Raw genomic sequence first — 17,405 nt, forward strand, 5'->3', positions numbered from 1 at the left:
CAACTTCTGCCCAGTTGTGACTTATAGTCCCAATGCACTGATTTTTAGGACATTGATTCCAGCATGGGAAAGAAACAATATGCTGAAATACTGCGAACTCTCCTTTCCTACATCAATTCCATTTCACTTAATATTTCATTTACTGGGAGTGATATCAATGTGAATGACTTTCTTTGCAACATATAGTGATCATGTTTGGCTTTTCATTGCATTCGTACCATTCCCCACGTGGGCTTTGAATTGTTTATTTAGTTTGATTATGCTCCGAATGGAATATTTGCCAATCACATTCAAGGGCTTCACAATAAAGCAAAAGACAGAAAATAAGTATCTCCCTAAAAATAAATCACAGTGTTTGGAGAAAAAAGATTCCTTATCTATCAAAACTTAAAACGAGCAACTCCTGTGACTCACAGCTTACATGTCTGCACAGAGAAATATGCACCAGCAAACTGTTGCCTTATTGATGTCAGAGCAAAAAAATATTTGTTGTCTACAGTTACAGATGCAGAAATATTTTTAAGGTTGTATAAGGATGCACCACATATTTTTAACAGTATTTTCCTCTGCAGGAGAGATACGAGAACCAAGATTTGGGGTGTTGAATTTATTAAAAATGCTCTAATTTTTAAAAAGAAGAATGCTTTAAGATATTACTTGTAACGTTAAAACATTACTTGTAACATAAATTTTAAATAATGTCTTTAAATGATTTTTTATACCAGATGTTCCAAAATTCCCAAAAGAAAAAATTGACCCTCTTGAAGTGGAGGAGGGCGATCCAATTGTCCTCCCGTGCAACCCTCCCAAAGGCCTCCCACCTTTACACATTTATTGGATGAATATTGGTAAGTAATGTTCTGTTGAATGCATAAGGGGACATTTTAATTTCATGCATCATGTAAAATAACATACTGGAATTAAAGATAAAAAATTAATATATGGTTGTCAATGTGAAATCAAGTAGATTTTAAAAACTATTTCTATCTGTTGTCTTCTCTAAGTTCTAAATATACATGAAAGCACTAGAAAACCACTAAATATGTTTCTTGATTTTGTCATATCTGGAAAGAGTAGAGGATTTATTTTATTGATATGATAAAGTATGTCTATGAAGGAAATGCTTTTTGTATTCCAAAAAACTTAGTTACCTTTGGGATATTATCCATGTCAAAACTGAGGATGGCTTGTATCTGTGTTGCTAGCTTTAAATTTCTCTGTTAATAATGTTGTGCCCACTTCATACAGTGACGTACATAGAAATTAGTATTAACTTTTGTGTTTAATTTGTCAAAAACTTTTACCAATTTTTGATTTGGAATTCCAGCTTCTTGTAAAGCCTACTTCTGGCATCTGCCTTAGCAGGGCTCTCTAAATGTTTTCCCATTGTGTCCCACAGAGAAAAATAATAATCATACAGCATTTGAAAGAAAGCAAAAGAAGCTACTTTTGGCTGCAGCCAAAGTTCCAGATTCCATTCATCTTAGAACTTTCCAGGCTGTATCCATGGAAGAGAGATTAATATCTCAGACACACTTTTGTGGAAATTTGTTTTGAAGAAATATGATCCTAATAAAATGAGAGTAATAATAAGGCCATTATCTGAATTGGACCAGTTTTCAGATAAGCCAGTGCAGACCCATAAAGCACAGGTAGAGTCATGTATTATCAGGAGAGGTAGAATGCCCAGACTGATAAGTGCACTCCCGAGGGTTTTGTTATTTTTTGTATTTTACTTCTTACTCACTAATTGCTTTTATAGTAAGACCAGACTTGAGAGGACTAGGAAGAGCCGACATGAAAAATAAAATAAAATTCATATAAAGGAAAGGATAATGAAAAAAGGAGATGAGACATGATAAAGGACAGTTGCCCCTTTTAATGACAAGATATTTCTTTTCCAGAATTGGAACACATCGAACAAGATGAAAGAGTATACATGAGCCAAAAGGGAGATCTGTACTTCGCAAATGTGGAAGAAAAAGACAGTCGGAATGATTACTGTTGCTTTGCTGCATTCCCAAGATTAAGGACTATTGTGCAGAAAATGCCTATGAAACTAACAGTTAACAGTTGTAAGTCCAAATAATTTATCATGCCAGCATGAATGGGGGATACAAATGTGTCTATAATTTTATTCTGGTTGAAGCCAGTTAGAGCTGGGTTGATATTTTCCACCAGTGTTTAGTTCAACTCTAGACATGTCATCCCAATGAAAGAGGCATCTGCAGCTGTACATCGACAGTAGCTCTGTCTCCTGCATCCAGAAAATCAAATCTCAATTCACAGTACAAATGTATTTCACTTGACGTCTGGAAGGTCTAGTCATTTCCCCTGGGTGAAATACACAAGGAAATTCCAGGGTTTTCTAAGCAAGTCTCAGGCTCTGGATCTGTGATTTTGGATAAACCGGCAGGCTGACAATGTGGGAGAAAAGAATAGAGTCAAAAATAAAAAGAAGCAGTATTACAATTTTTATCACATCAAGCTTTTTTGTCCTTCCCAAATTGGCAAACTTACTTGAATTGCTCCTCTTTCCTAGTTAATTCTGCAGATGCCAGTCTGGGTTCCTACATTTAAAAACAGTCCTTATTAGTGGGAGAAAGAACCATAGATTCAAAGGGCGGAGATAATCTCCAGCAGTTCACTGACTGAGTAATTGGCTCTGGTGGAGTCAAAAGTTGGCATGACCATTCCATTGTCTAATTTGGTTCATAATTTTTTCATCATTGTGTGTAGATTCACTATGCCAGGGCTTCACTATAGCATCCCTTTGGCAACCTCAGTTCTCTTTAATGGAGCTATAATTTGTATCTTTTCCACCTGGATTTCATCTGTAATAGTTCAAGATTAAGCTCATTATAAATATTTTCAACTATATCCCCAAAGGTGCTTTTCTAGTGAAGCATGGTTATATCTCATTTTGTAATTTTTCTAAGAGAAAACTATGGCTTTTCATTCTGTTTTGATATCTGCATCTACCATTATGTTTGTGAGTTTTTTTCTTCCATTTTTTTATTTCAGTAAAGCATGCTAATGACTCGAGTTCATCCACAGAAATTGGTTCCAAGGGTAAGTTGATGACGTGCAGAATGTTGACATTTATTTTCACCTACGGTAGCTCATTGTCATCTTAGAATTTGAATTTTTCCTTTAATACCGTTGTGAGTTTATTAAAATACTAATACTTTTAGTAAGGAAACTCCTTAGCGTAGAGGGTTCTATTTTCTCCCGTCCCCATTAAATATATGTAAAAAGGAGTGATATTTATAAATGCATAACTATATAAATACACCTATATACTTATAGATGATATAATTAACATAAGTAAATACACATATATAACAATTTTTAATGGAGTAATTAGTATAGGTCTCCCAAAATGTCTCTCATGGTTGATCAGCAGTTTGGTTCAGAGCTGTTACACGAAGAAAAGGAAAAAGGACTGGTTGAGTGTAACAGACATAGGGAAAGCGTTGGGTGTAAGAAAGTTAAATGGTTATTTTCTTTGCAAGACCTCTTGGAGTACTTAATATACAACTGTCCATTGTGACTCACTGAGAAAGAATATAGGTTGCAGCATTTTCCAAACTCATTTTTCTATGAAAAGGTTTTTATTTTTTTTCGTTTCCCATAGAACACTTACCACAGTAGTGTTCTATGGAAGATGCCTGAGTAAACCTGAATTATATAGTAGGCTGTTTTTCTGTAAAGAAAAGAATCATTTGTTTGAATGCGACAAATATTCCTTTTAAAATTGGCACCAGCATTGAACCCTCCATGCTTACTTAGATATCTAATACACTGGTAACGTAGGCAGGGCTGGATGAGGGCTCCTCTTGGTACACCCTCAGTTTGAAAATGGACTGACTAGGTATATATGGCCAACATCATTTCCTTTGAGGTCAATAACACAAACATATATTGTCATATCTTTCCAGCACTCAATAAAAATCACTGCACATACTACATGTGCAAAATTATTTTTCAAGAAATAAACACTTGGAAGGAAGCTATAGCAAGGTACACACAGCTGCCAGTAACTTTCATTCTTCTACTCTGATAACAGCACGTCACCTGTTTACTCTTTGCATATCACATCAAATTACATTGATATTGGATGTGAAACATAATTTGTGTGAACACTTGGAAATGAAATCAAAGTTTGCATTGAAAATGGAAGTTTCCTCATTTTCCATTGTATTTGAAAGTATTCTTAGGAAAATAAGAAGTGGAACATTCCTTACCCAGTTACTGAGAATGCTTCTGAATCTTTCCTACAACAGTGTTTGTCTTTGAGGGCCTGAGACTGCAAATAGAGTCACCTAAAGAGCTTGATAAATTTATAGATGCCTGGTGTGCACCACAGGCTTCATGAATCAGAATTTCTGGGTGCAGGGCCCAGGAAGCTTGTCAAATATTTAGGCACATTTAAATTCAAGAAAAATACACACGGCCATCAAACATGAATAGGTATGATTAAAATGTAGAATATAAAACCATTGACTGTCAATTAAGGGCTTTCATCAAGAAACTAATTATCTTGAACAGTGTTTGAACTTCTGAATTTGAAGATGTGGGTTAAATAATAACCTTCATAAAACTTGATGCAACACTTACTTAATGCATCTGAAGGGCAACCCATGCTTCGTGGTATGAGTGGAATCTATTTAAATGGGAATATATTAAAATGTGTGAAATACATGTGAAGTAAATGTGTGAAAATAAATTGAAATGTGTGTGTAAATATACATACACACACATAGGTCCATATGGTTAAATATCTTTTAACAAAGATTGAGTGCCAAAGGAGTTTACTTTTCTTAGTTTGAAAAAAAAAAAATCTGAGCTTTTTCTGTTCTGCTTTGTAGCGAATTCAATCAAGCAAAGGAAACCCAGACTACTGTTGCCTTCTCCGGAGAGTGGCAGTGAGTCTTCGGTTACCATCCTCAAAGGGGACACCCTGCTGCTCGAGTGTTTTGCTGAAGGCCTGTGAGTAACTTGACCCCGTTCCTGATTTTTTCCATTCTGTTCTGTAAAGAATAAGGTAGCAGTGAAGGGTGTGCCTGCATGCATCTTTAAAACTGATTTCTTAAAAAAAAAATCCTGTTACTACATCCCTGGAGAAAGTAATCTGCACTTCACTCTACAGATTTCAGGCTGTGACTGAGATTGATTTATAATTAGATCTCTCTGTCAGTTGGTGAAAGTGTGAATGGAGGTGTCAGTGACAGCATTCTCCTTGGCTCAGTCAGCAGTGGGATGCCATCCTTAGAGCATGAGGTTGATAGGAGTCAGCCCATCACTATTAGTGCAAGGTTTGTGTCTCTCTGCTGTATTATTTGTCCTGCCCCTGCTTGTTAATGTCTTTTCAGGTTCCACGGAGCCCTATTTATCTATTATTTCACCCACCTGTCCTTTGCACACAAGCAGGTCCAGATCATGCAATTTAAGAGAGTTTCACATCAGAACTAATGAACCAAACTTTTTTCACGACTGAAGAAGTACACTTCCAAATCCTCCAAGTAAAGGCTAATGAGTCTTCGCTTGGTCACCTCTTGAAATTGTGACTTTATTGAGTAACTACCGTAAGTCAATGTAAACAAGGGCCATCTTAGTTAATACTTGGTCATACAAGGTCACTTGTTTCCTATCATCATCCTTCTATGCTTACCACAACATACCCATCCCTGTGATTGGGAATACCATGAGAAAATGCATTCCACCATACTAGCACCCAAGTTTACATAATCAGTTTGTAAACTAAGGGCTTTGCACAGCTGGGCATCTGGTTCATGAACTAGAGTTTGAAATTCATTCTCATTCATAATCCAGTGTATATTCTGAATGGGTGGTTTTAAATTGGATTATGAAGAAAAGGAGCAGATTTTAATGGTTTTACAACCCCTAAGCTTTGTAAATTTCTTTTTCCATCCAGCAGAGATATTCAGGTTGCTTACCTGTCTTAAATTGCCAAAGTGTATGATCGTAAATTAATTAGACGTGCAGGGACATGGCCTCTGTTTGGGAATTTGGTCTCTGTATTATGTGAGGAGATGAAAGACTCAGGTTCAGTTTGAATCATGTTGGTAACTGCCTACTCTTTTGTTCTTATTCATATGGGTTTATAGTGGTAGAAATTAAATTCTTTCAGGGTTCATCACTATTCTTGGTTGACTCTTCGGGCAGGGAGAATATGTCAGTAACCTTTTTTCCTATCTCTCACAAATGCTATAACTTACCTCTTGAGTGTGCCGGCAACTGCATGGATTGTCTTCAATATAATAGAAAAGCTCTCATGTGCTTTTTGGAAAATGCAATGTCATGAGGCAATATAGAAGAAGAAAGTGAACGTCAATATGTGTTGTCTTTGGGGACTTGAGGATGCCTGATGCCTTGTCAGAAGAGTTTCATCTGAAGTGGTTTCTTCTTACTCACTGTGGGTTTGGGGTGGGAATCCTGGCTGATCCGGTTGCCTTTCAGGTGAAGGTGATACATTGTAAAACTTTTAGAGTACCTGAAAAATTTTCTCCTTAGAAGTTTTAAACTGCTGTAACAAATATAATTATAACGAGGACATTGTCCTCTTTATTATGTGTCAGGCACTGTGTTTTGCCCTTTACATACAGTAGCTCATTTTTTTTAAACATCTTTATTGGGGTATATTTGCTTTACATTGTTGTGTTAGTTTCTGCTGTATAACAAAGTGAATCAGCTATACGTATACTTACATCCCAATGTCCCCTCCCTCTTGCGTCTGCCTCCCACCCTCCCTATCCCACCCCTCTAGGCATTGACATATGTACATTAGCTCATTTTATCCTCACTGTTTCTCATGACAGTTATTCCCATTTGCAGGTTAGGCAAATGTAGGCCAGAGAGTTGAATTCACCTCTCTACACTTAGTATGAAGTGGAGGCTGGAATTTGATCCTATTTGTCTCCAGAACCCTAAACTCTCTCTAAATTTAACTTCTTTGGCATATTTCAACCAAATGAACTGTTTTGTTCAGTTAAAGGCAGGTGAACAAAGGATGGCATTACCCCTGAATCTAAAGAAGTGAGTTATAGTAGATGTTTCAGAAAATGGCTATTAATAATGAAAATATTGATACCATTAAGTAAAATGGGAAGGCTTTCACAGGGAAAGGTTGAAGGGTTCAGATTCTACAGATTCTGTAAGGTGGAAACTGAGAATAGTTAAAACGACATTGTGAATTTCATTCAGAAAAGAAAAGAAAGGTGTTCCCTCCCCAGAAGAAGTGCAGACAGTGAGTCCCTCAGTGGAAAGACCATATCCATGGGCCAGTGCACACTCAGTCACACCCTGTGAAAGCTTCGGTAGGATTAAAGGCAAATTCCCTCTGCTGACTGTTGGGCTCAAATTTTCTCTCTTTTCTCTCTGTTTTGTAAATTCACGAGTTTAAGCTAGGTACGATTCCTTTGCAAACAAAGGAAGTATAAGAATTAAAGTTGGCTGGGCAAAGACCTGAACAAAAGCTTGAGATGATGACATGGTGTATATTTATGTATAAAAATGGATTAAGCAATATATTTTCCTTCAAAAATTTATTGTTCTAGTGCTGTTAGTAAATGCTTATTAAATTAAAAAAAAGAAAGAAAAAAATTAGCAAGAATATCGCTGGACCTTCTTGCAATGGTATAGATGTGTCCTGAGATGAATTATGTCTCATAGTCATATGATACTTACAGATAATCATTTTATCCCGTTCTTTCAAAGAATAGGTATTAGAGGATCAGACTGGTTTCCAAGGCCTAACCAAAAAAAAAAAAAGATTTTACAGCAAGTGAGATGCTTGTACTATTAAAGCATGGACTCACGAAAAACTCCTGATTTGGAGCAACTGAGGTCCAGAGCAGCCTGTAATTTGGCAAATTGCCATTTTGACAGATGGCGTGCAAAGCAAGCAGTTAGGAGGCGTGGGTTATGCATCCTGTTGGGTGGTGTGCTCAGGAAGCCAACAGCTAACATGCTCTCACAACTGCCTGCCTGAGCATCATTACTGTTTCCTGCAGAAGTGTGTCATGTACTGTAAGCCTGGTAAAATAAAAGGTAGTGTTCCAGATCTGTAAGGCTGGTAAGTACTTGAGCCTCGAGGGAAGGGGAAGAGACTAGATGTGTGTAAAAGACTTTCATCTTTACCTCTAATATTTTTTGCATAATAACTGGATTAGTTTAACCACTGCCTAACAATACAATTTAAGATAATTGACACAAACAATATGAATTGTTCAATTATTAACTAGTAACTAAGTTGCCTACAAGCCTATATTCCAAGAATACACGGTTAGAAAGGAAAAAAATAAAAGAGTTGGAAAAGCACAAATAAAATAGAACACATTGATCAAAATAACAAGTTTAGTCAGGCAAATTCAAGTTCTAATGTGTCATTTATTACCCCAGTGACTTGAAACAAATTAACTTCTTGAACTTTAGAATCCTCACTGGTAAAATGATGATAATAATGATCACATTTAGAACATACTCAGTAACTTTCAGGTATTAATGATAAAAAGAAATATAGTGGGAAGGAAAAAAATCATCAATAAAAGCAACAGAAGTGTCTTCCACTCAGTCATATAGCCCGAGTGAAGAGGAGAAAAGAAAAAAAACAAAAAACAAAAAACTCCATCAGTTAAAATCAGGCATCAGTGTTTTCCACATCATTTTTAAATCCAAAAGTCTAGAGGGTCCCACTTCTTCCAATTGTCTGGTTTTCATGAGATGGGATTTTTCTGTTTTAAATGCAGCTGGCTTGATTCCTCCTTCTTGTTTTCTACCCAAATAAGGTGGAAAAATGTTACTGTGTTGGTGTGTGACAAGTTATCAGTTTGGTTTTTGTTTTGTTCTTTTATCACTTGTTTGTTTTGATTGGGTGATCTAATCTTTCTAAGCAAGGGAGATTTGGTTCATTCCTCTATTGGTGTATTCCCCCATCAGGGTGGAAAGCTACCTGGGTGGCCAGGTCTGTGTTGCAGAGCCCACCTTGCCCTATAATGAGCTATTCCTTGTTCCAGACAGCACGTTGGGCCTGTACATCTGAGTCTTATTGTCCAATGTCAGCTTCATAAGGACTAAAGGGGGTACCACAGTTTCCCGCTACTCGCTGTTGGGCCTTACTTTATCGTGTTTTTCAAACTCTTCTAGGGAAGAAGGCCGTTATTTCTGGCCCTTTCAAACCACCCACAGGGAGATAGCACACTTGAAAAATGCCTTGTAATATTTCTACAGGTCCAGTAATCTGTCATTCATCTAACCATATCTATTCAACACTTACATGGAGTTAGCCCTCTCCGTGGAGGAAATAGAGGATTTCTGAGGAAGCAACTTAGTGAAGGAGCTGGCAATGAAAGAGACTTGATCCAACCCTGATGTTCACCATGGATGGTGGTGGGCAGGTCTGTGCACTGGGAAGCCTGATGTTTTTCAGTGGAACTCTTGAGTGCAGACCTAAAAGCACCACAGTGAGGGATGTGTCCTGTGGATTTCTTTACTTTTTATTTTTCACTTAAAATAAATGTTTATCATTTATGTATTGTTTCACAGACCAACTCCACAGATTGATTGGAACAAAATGGGAGGTGATTTACCAAAGGGAAGAGAAACAAAAGAAAATTATGGCAAAACTTTGAAGATAGAGAATGTCTCCTACCGGGACAAAGGAAACTATCGCTGCACAGCCAACAATTTCTTGGGATCAGCCATTCATGATTTTCATGTTATAGTAGAAGGTACGTTTCCCACGTTGATTTATTTTTCTTCTGTTAAAAAAAAAAGGAATCCATATGTAGTCAACCTCTAATGCATATATGTTAAAACAGGTAAGCTGTTTCAACTTTAAATTCTAGAGAGAGCAATGGAATATATTACACTTCAATTAATCAGGTTTGTCATTTACCCCACAAAACCACATAGAAGGGACAAATGACAAGAAAAGGTCTCTGGTTAGGGACTGAACACAGATGACTTCCATTATTTATTTGAATAGTCACTAAACCTAATCTCGTATATCATCATATTATGAAAAGAAAAATTTATTTTAATATACATGTGACACTGCATAAATCTTAAGTAAGCCTTACCATGGGAGAAAGTATGATGATGGGCCTGGAAGAGACCTTGGACTTTCCCAGTCCTGTCATTAACGTCCTGTGTCCTTGACCAATTTACTTCACCTTTCTGAACCTCCATTTCTTCACCAATGAATTGAGGGAGTCAGATAAATGATTGTCTTAGTTCTTTCTTATTTTGAGGTCCATATCTTGGGTTCAGATGATGTTTAATATGTTGCTAATGGGGAAAGAAACATAGACAGTATGGCGTGTTACTTCTCTGTCAAAAGGTCCAGAAAAACACGTTATATTCAAATCATCTTTCTGTAAACAAGCCTTTTGAGCAATAGAAGTTGGGCTCTTGTTCGTTGTACTCATAGAAATAAGTAGGTGATGATGTCACCATTTAAAAAGAAGGTAAGCCGCAATATGTAGATAGCAGGGTTCTGCCTGCTGGGCAGATATAAAGGTTACCTAGTCATCCTATGAATTTGATTGAAGCAGATTATTTTCTGTGGTTCTGATCACATTGAGGTTTCTGTGTATGGTGTGGTTGACTGTATTGATCAAATTAATAGGGTGATTACTGCATTTGTACTTATTTAGTGCTGTGTAGGCTTAACTATTGAAAGGAATGGTCTCCTTCAGGTTTCCATTTAGTGAACTGGTGCTCTAAGGCTTCCATTTTTATTCCAATAAAGTTCACCTCTTAAAGATTCATTTTGCACAAGGAATGCCTAAGTAAACGCCCACTGTTTTAATTAGTGGAAAAAAAATACTCAGACACAAATTATATTCACAAGTAAATGTGAAGATAACTGTTGTAATCATGCCGCTGTTTGGAAGAGCAGTGTATTTCCAAGACCTCCCTCACAATGTGTGTGATTGGTTAAGTTAGGAGGAATGAAGAACCAAAGATGAGAAGATCGTTTCCCTTCAACACAAGCAAAACCTGTATAGGAGAAAGCCTAGTATTGTGGATAAATAGCAACATTTGCCAACAGTGACATATTCCTCTGACATTAAATTGTTCACTAAGAAATTCAGAGAGGAAGAGTTTGAGATTTATTTTTTTCTCTTAATTTTAGTCATCGTTTGATGCCTCTACATAATATGGCTATACCATGCAACAGGGGTGTGTTTCTGTAACCCCCTGACCAGCACCCCGCCTCCGCCAGCACATACCCAGGAACCAGACAGGTCTCATTGTTAGCTGCTCATACTCCGAATTGCTGACTATTACAAATCCTTCCAGATGGCTGGAACATTGCTACGGTAGCTGAATATTTTAACAATCTGGCCATGGTTTTCTTGACTGTAAGACTGAAGCTTTCAAAAGAACTGCAAAGGTTGCAAAAGGAAAAAATAAATCAAGGATGTAAAATTAATTACACAATTTAAAATGTTGACTATAGGACTCCAAAGGAATATAGTTTTCCCGAACAAATTGTCCTCACTATTCATAAAACAGCTATTAGCACTATTGAGATGTAAATAATGTTTTTGTGAGGAACATTTAATCCTTTATCCTTAATGAGAAACTACTAAATGTGCCCTCAGTTGTATGTTTTAGGAGTTTTTCTTCACCCATGCGAGTGAAAAGCAAACTGAGCTCAAGAAGTCTTTTTTCTGTTAAGTGTGAAAGCAGTAAATATATCCTTCATTAATCATATGGACGGCTGAGTTCACTTTCATTCAATTTTCTTCTGCCTTCCTGCACCTTCTTCGTTCCCTTTCTTTGTCTCTTGCTTGGAAACTCAAATTAAATAACAAGGATTAGCCATATAGGAAAAGAGCAGTGTTACCGTGAACTTTGAAAATCTAGCCCATTCTAAAAACACTCATTGTGCTTAAGTAAAAGCATGTATTTTACTGTATTCTCTATATCTGTGATACTTTTTCTTTATTACTAAACACAATCAAACTCTGTAATTTAGGCTACAACATTCTAAATAGGAAAACAAACCGCACTTTCAAATCCTATGATATGTATAAGCAACAACAGCCGGGATGTCTTGATGAGGCACATCTATCCTTTCTAGGAATCCATGGTAAATATAATATTACACATTCAATGAAAAGAGATCTATTAAAATGGTATCTAAAACTTTCTAAATCCAGAAATCAAAGTATGACCACAGTTGCATTTCCACTGATTATATAAAGTCACGGTACAAAAGTTTACAGCACAAACATTATTATCATGTAAGGCTTTTGAAACTTAGTAAGTATAATAGAAAAGTATTTATACATAATTATATACCCATAATTATGCTGCATTTTAAAAAGATGTCATGAACTCAAATGCAATTCAGTCACTGATCTATTTAAGAAAGGCTCATTTTCAAATAAATTTATTTCCAAAATGTTGCAATGAAATTCAAGTTTGCTGAACCTAATAATTTTTGATTTGTTAGGATATAGATGTTTTATAGAAATCTGTTATAAGAAAATAACCTGTGTTGTATGTTTCATAGGTACCAAATTTCCTGTTTTATTTTGCTTTCTGTCTAGTGAAAAACATCTCTAATTAGCTTGCTTATCACATTCTAAATGTTCAGACATTTGCATCTCAGTTTTGAGCAGTGTGAGAGAAATTTATCATCTTATTTTTTAATTTACAATTATGACTAAATGAGTTAAGTTTCAACATAAGTTGTTTTCATCCGTTACCATAGATTTTAGGATAATAGATAAAAGACTGGGATTCAATGATGTTGTTTTCTCTCAAGAGTTTTTCCATTTTAATCATTCTTCTCTCTTGAGCCCTTTTTTCATCCTTTCAAATAGATCTTACCTGTCAGGAATAGAGTTGCATGTTCCAACCTCTGGAAAAATCTGTTCTCTGTCCCTGCATGCCCTTAGCCTCACTTCAGCCACCAGACATTTCCTGTCCTGTACCAGTGTCCTCAGGCTCACCATGCGTCCTATTGTCAACAAAGTAGCAACGAGGTAAATATGTTCAATCAAGGTATGAAATTATGAGATTATGAATGACCAGCAGTCAGTGATTCCCTCTTGTCCAAGGCCCCTTCCTTTTTCTCTATGCCTTTTTCACTGGAGTCTTTAGGGATCAGTCATTTCAGTTCAACTGAAAATTACCCCACGTGCATCTGTTCTCATTGTGCCAGTGTCGGGGAGAAAGAAATTTTCCTCTTTCCTTCTATTTTGTTGTGGCTCATCTAAGAATTAAATTGACATGAGACAGATTAACAGGAGAAAATAAAACAAAAGTGTAATAATATGTATACATGGGAGAGAGCCAGAAAAACTGAGTAACTCACCCAAATGGCCAAAGCCTCATCTTCAATACCATCTTCAGCTAAAGACAAAAGAGGATGTTTGGGACTTCAGAAGGGGACAGGACAGCATCTCCAAGGAAGACTGGAGATGGAAGAGCAAATGTTTGGTACGCAGATGTTTGCTGGGCCAGACAGAGACAGTGGGACACAGAGTGGACTCTAATCTCTAGGCCCTGCAGAGCTTCCCCTACCACAACTAGCCCATGTTCTTGGCAGATATTTCTGTAGTAGCTCTCTTCCAGAAACAGGCCTTCTATTTAAACTATTTTAGGCGGTTAGTGGGGAGGTCAGAGTTTCTTCCTGAGTCTTTTGGGCCTTGATTGTTTTCAGCTCAAAATAATCTGCATGCCAAAGAAATATTTTGGGGTGGCAGATTTTGTTCCCCTATACAAAGCAGAGGAGTCATCAGAAAGAGAACAATTCTGCCGTGGCTCTTCAGAGATCACTAATCTGGTGATCTAGTCTAGGTGCTCTCACTACGTATCCCAGTTGTGAGATTCTCAGTCTGGGCTGGAATTGAGAGCAGTGTCATGACAGGCCCAAGAAGAAAATGCTCTGAACAAGACAGGCTTGAAGTCCCTTTCACGTTGCATGGCCAATTCTACCTTTGCTCAGGAACAGCTTCATTCTTCAGGAGAAACAGGGATGAGAAGCATAAAAACAAATTTCCAAACATTTATAAACAAAGCTTATGAGAAGGGGTTCAGGTACAGTTTAACGATGATTTCTAGTGGATATGCAAAACCTCGAGTCAGTTGATAGCTGTTGTGGAAGCGTGGATTTCGAAGCACAGAGTGAAAGTTGGTAAAGCTATTTAGGCTTGGTTCCTATCTGTGATCCAAATTAGTGAAATAGTAATGAGTTAGAAATAACACCACGTTTACGTCGGCGTCTCGGTGCTGATCACCCAGTAGGTTTGCAGGTCCATGGAATGGCAAGAACAGAAAGCGGGGCTTCTTTTCCTGGTGACCCTGGGCAAGTTAGATGATTCTCCAAAGCTCAGTACTCCATGTGTAAGGTGAAATGGTTGGATAAGATGGTCATTTAAGGGTTTCCCTGGTGACGCAGTGGTTGAGAGTCCGCCTGCTGATGCAGGGGACACGGGTTCGTGCCCCGGTCCAGGAGGATCCCACATGCCGCGGAGCGGCTGGGCCCGTGAGCCGTGTCCGCTGAGCCTGCGCGTCCGGAGCCTGTGCTCTGCAACGGGAGAGGCCACAACAGTGAGAGGCCTGTGTACCGCAAAAAAAAAAAAAAAAAGATGGTCATTTAAGCACCCTTTACCTAAGATCTAACAGTAGTAGATCTAAATACATATACCGAAGGATTAATGAAATTTGTAGGATGAGAATAGAAATGGAAATCTTGATTTTATTATTCATAAAGATTTAGGGAAAGGTCATAATTACATGGTATCCTTTATTATTTTTATTGAAATATAATTGACATATTACATCATTTGTTTCAGGTATACAACATAATGATTTGATATTTGTGTGTATTGCAAAATGATCAGCACAATAAGTGTCGTTTTCATCCATTACCACAGTTATAATTTTTTTTCTTGTGATGAGAATTTTTAAGATCTAATCTCTTAGCAACTTTCAAATAAACAGTACAGTATTATTTATCCGTTATAGTCACCATGCTATATATTATATCCCCATGATCTCCTGTATTTTTACATGTTCTGAAAGCCATAGTCTTAGTTTTCTACTGTGAATAAGAAAAATTTCATGTTTTTTCTCTAACTCAAATGTTTAATTTCACTGTGGTTGTATGAAAAGACCAAAAGAAAGTAACACTCACATAACAAATGCAGACAAACACACAAAAGCTAAAGCCCTTCACCTCGGAGGGTCATGTGCAGTTTATAATTTGGACTACTGCATTTTAAACTAAATGACTAAATATTTACAAATTGTAGATTATGAAGACACATATATAACTTGGAATTTAACAAGTCCACACCCTGTTGAATAATTACAAAGCCATGTCTCTTGCTCGGACTTAAACTTGCCAGGGATATTTGTATATTTTTGTTTTCCCTGGTGAGTTTATAGACTTTTTTTTCCCCCACATAATCCCTCTTTTCCTTAAAAAATTGTTTAAATGACATTTTTCATTTTATACATATATGTATCTTAAAGACTTTCCTTTCTGACTAAAAATGGAAATCCAGAAATGTCTTGGGGAAAATAAGGAACACTTGATGGGAATTACTACCTACCGGTATTGTGCAGTTTTCTCTGAAATCAAATTATCCAAACCATCCACGCTCTAATATGAATCTTTTCTTCACTCCTGACATATTAATATACTTAAGGTGACAAAACATGACAGTAATGTTTGCACTAAAGAATGTCTCCTTCTATACTGAAACACACCACTTAGAATTATAAGATTGGAGCATTAAGGCATAGAAAGATGCAAGTATATGATTTAAATCTATCTTTTCCTCCATTGTTTTGAAGGCAAAAAGGTAAATATTGGTTTTAGGATTCCTTCTCCCACCCCCTTGCAAAAGAAAATTTCTAGGAAGTAATGTCTCCCAAATTCTTAAGATAGATAATTACATATGGACAGATAAATGCTATAGAGTCATTAATTAAGAAATACTTAAAATAACGGCTGAACATTTTAATTTCATTAAAAAATTTTCAAAATATATTTCTTGAATATCAGCCATTTTAGATGTCTTGCACTCAATAAACTTCACGTTTACCCCTCCTTCATTTTCTGTAATGAGATAGATACTTGTGTAGCTAAATACAGTGACTGTAGGTAACTACTTTTAGTGTGTTGACTTTATTACACATGCTAAGATTCCAGATTGCAACACACACACACACACACACACACACACACACACACACACACATAAAAGCACATAACCACACACAAACCCTATTCCAGGCAAAAACAATGCCCGTCTTGCCTTAGAGAACATTTATGAAAAACAGCTACTGTGAAACACTTTGTTGTGTCTGCCATCTGCTGGTGCATACTAGAAATACAGCCCTTAACATTTTTGGACCTTCTGTGATCGAGAAAATGTTGATGAGCTCTTCAGTTTATTTCCAGAGCCCCCTCGCTGGACAAAGAAACCTCAGAGTGGCGTGTATAGCACTGGGAGCAGTGGTATCCTGTTGTGTGAGTCTGAAGGAGAACCTGAGCCCGCAATCAAGTGGAGAGTCAATGGTTTCCCAATTGAGAGTAAGTGAAAACCCCAACTGTGAGGCCATGCTGAAGGCAGTGGTTTGCTGGACCACAGTGTTTAGACACCCTCATTATGGCTAAAGTGGAGTTGGTAAGTGGCTGGACTGACAAGACAGATCTAACCAAGAAATCCAAAATTACAACTTTCAAAGCAATTTGATTTATGCTTAGATTTATGGAAAAGCCATAAATAATATTTGTTGGGCTATTACGTTAATTATATAAAAATAAGGTTTAAAAAATAAGACAACTGAATGACATAGAGGATGTATCCAAGGAGGAAGGTTCCTCTGCCTGAGAAGAAACAGGTACAGGGACCTAGTGGTTGAGAGCACAGTCTGGAATTTAGGACTTCCCTTGGATCCAGGCAACAGGGACTTCTCACTGGGTTCTGCTCTTTACAAGGACCTGCTATGGCATGCCTATCTCCATGATTTGAGAAGTCCGCAGGGCCAAAGTGACATGCAAAGCCTGAACCTGGCTCACTGCAGGTTCTCGACCAAGCTTCAGTAACCCAAGACCAGAAAAATCCCCTGCGCAGTCAGCTCTGAGCCCTTCCCAGATGGGCTGGGCGTGGAAAAGAAGGGATGGACCAGGGCTGAATGCCTAATCTCCCCCCTCCACTGTGTTCCAGCATAGAGCTCCAAGAAGTCCCAAATCCTCAATTTGAACCTAGAGCCCTGGTCTCTTTTTTTTTTTTTAAGATTTTTTTTGTTGTGGACCATTTTTAAAGTCTTTATTGAATTTGTTCCAGTATTGCTTTTGTTTTCTGTTTTGGTTTTTCGGCCGCGAGGCATATGGTATCTTAGCTTCC

The 17,405-nt window shown here is 37.3% G+C and overlaps 1 protein-coding gene across 3 annotated transcripts in view; it reads left to right on the forward strand.

The window, feature by feature from the left end:
- CHL1 (cell adhesion molecule L1 like) overlaps positions 1-17,405 on the forward strand; it is a 79,426-nt gene that overhangs the window by 20,460 nt on the left and 41,561 nt on the right. For 2 of the 3 annotated variants that reach the window (XM_060109948.1, XM_060109950.1), the window contains exons 4-9: positions 726-848; positions 1,905-2,075; positions 3,025-3,072; positions 4,872-4,992; positions 9,568-9,752; positions 16,457-16,588. In XM_060109948.1, the coding sequence (XP_059965931.1) occupies positions 726-848; positions 1,905-2,075; positions 3,025-3,072; positions 4,872-4,992; positions 9,568-9,752; positions 16,457-16,588 (780 nt within the window). The remainder of the gene's footprint in view (positions 1-725; positions 849-1,904; positions 2,076-3,024; positions 3,073-4,871; positions 4,993-9,567; positions 9,753-16,456; positions 16,589-17,405) is intronic. The other variant, XM_060109949.1, reaches the window with a different exon arrangement.

Source organism: Mesoplodon densirostris, chromosome 10 (assembly GCF_025265405.1).
Source record: "Mesoplodon densirostris isolate mMesDen1 chromosome 10, mMesDen1 primary haplotype, whole genome shotgun sequence".
In the NCBI taxonomy this organism is placed as follows: domain Eukaryota; kingdom Metazoa; phylum Chordata; class Mammalia; order Artiodactyla; family Ziphiidae; genus Mesoplodon; species Mesoplodon densirostris.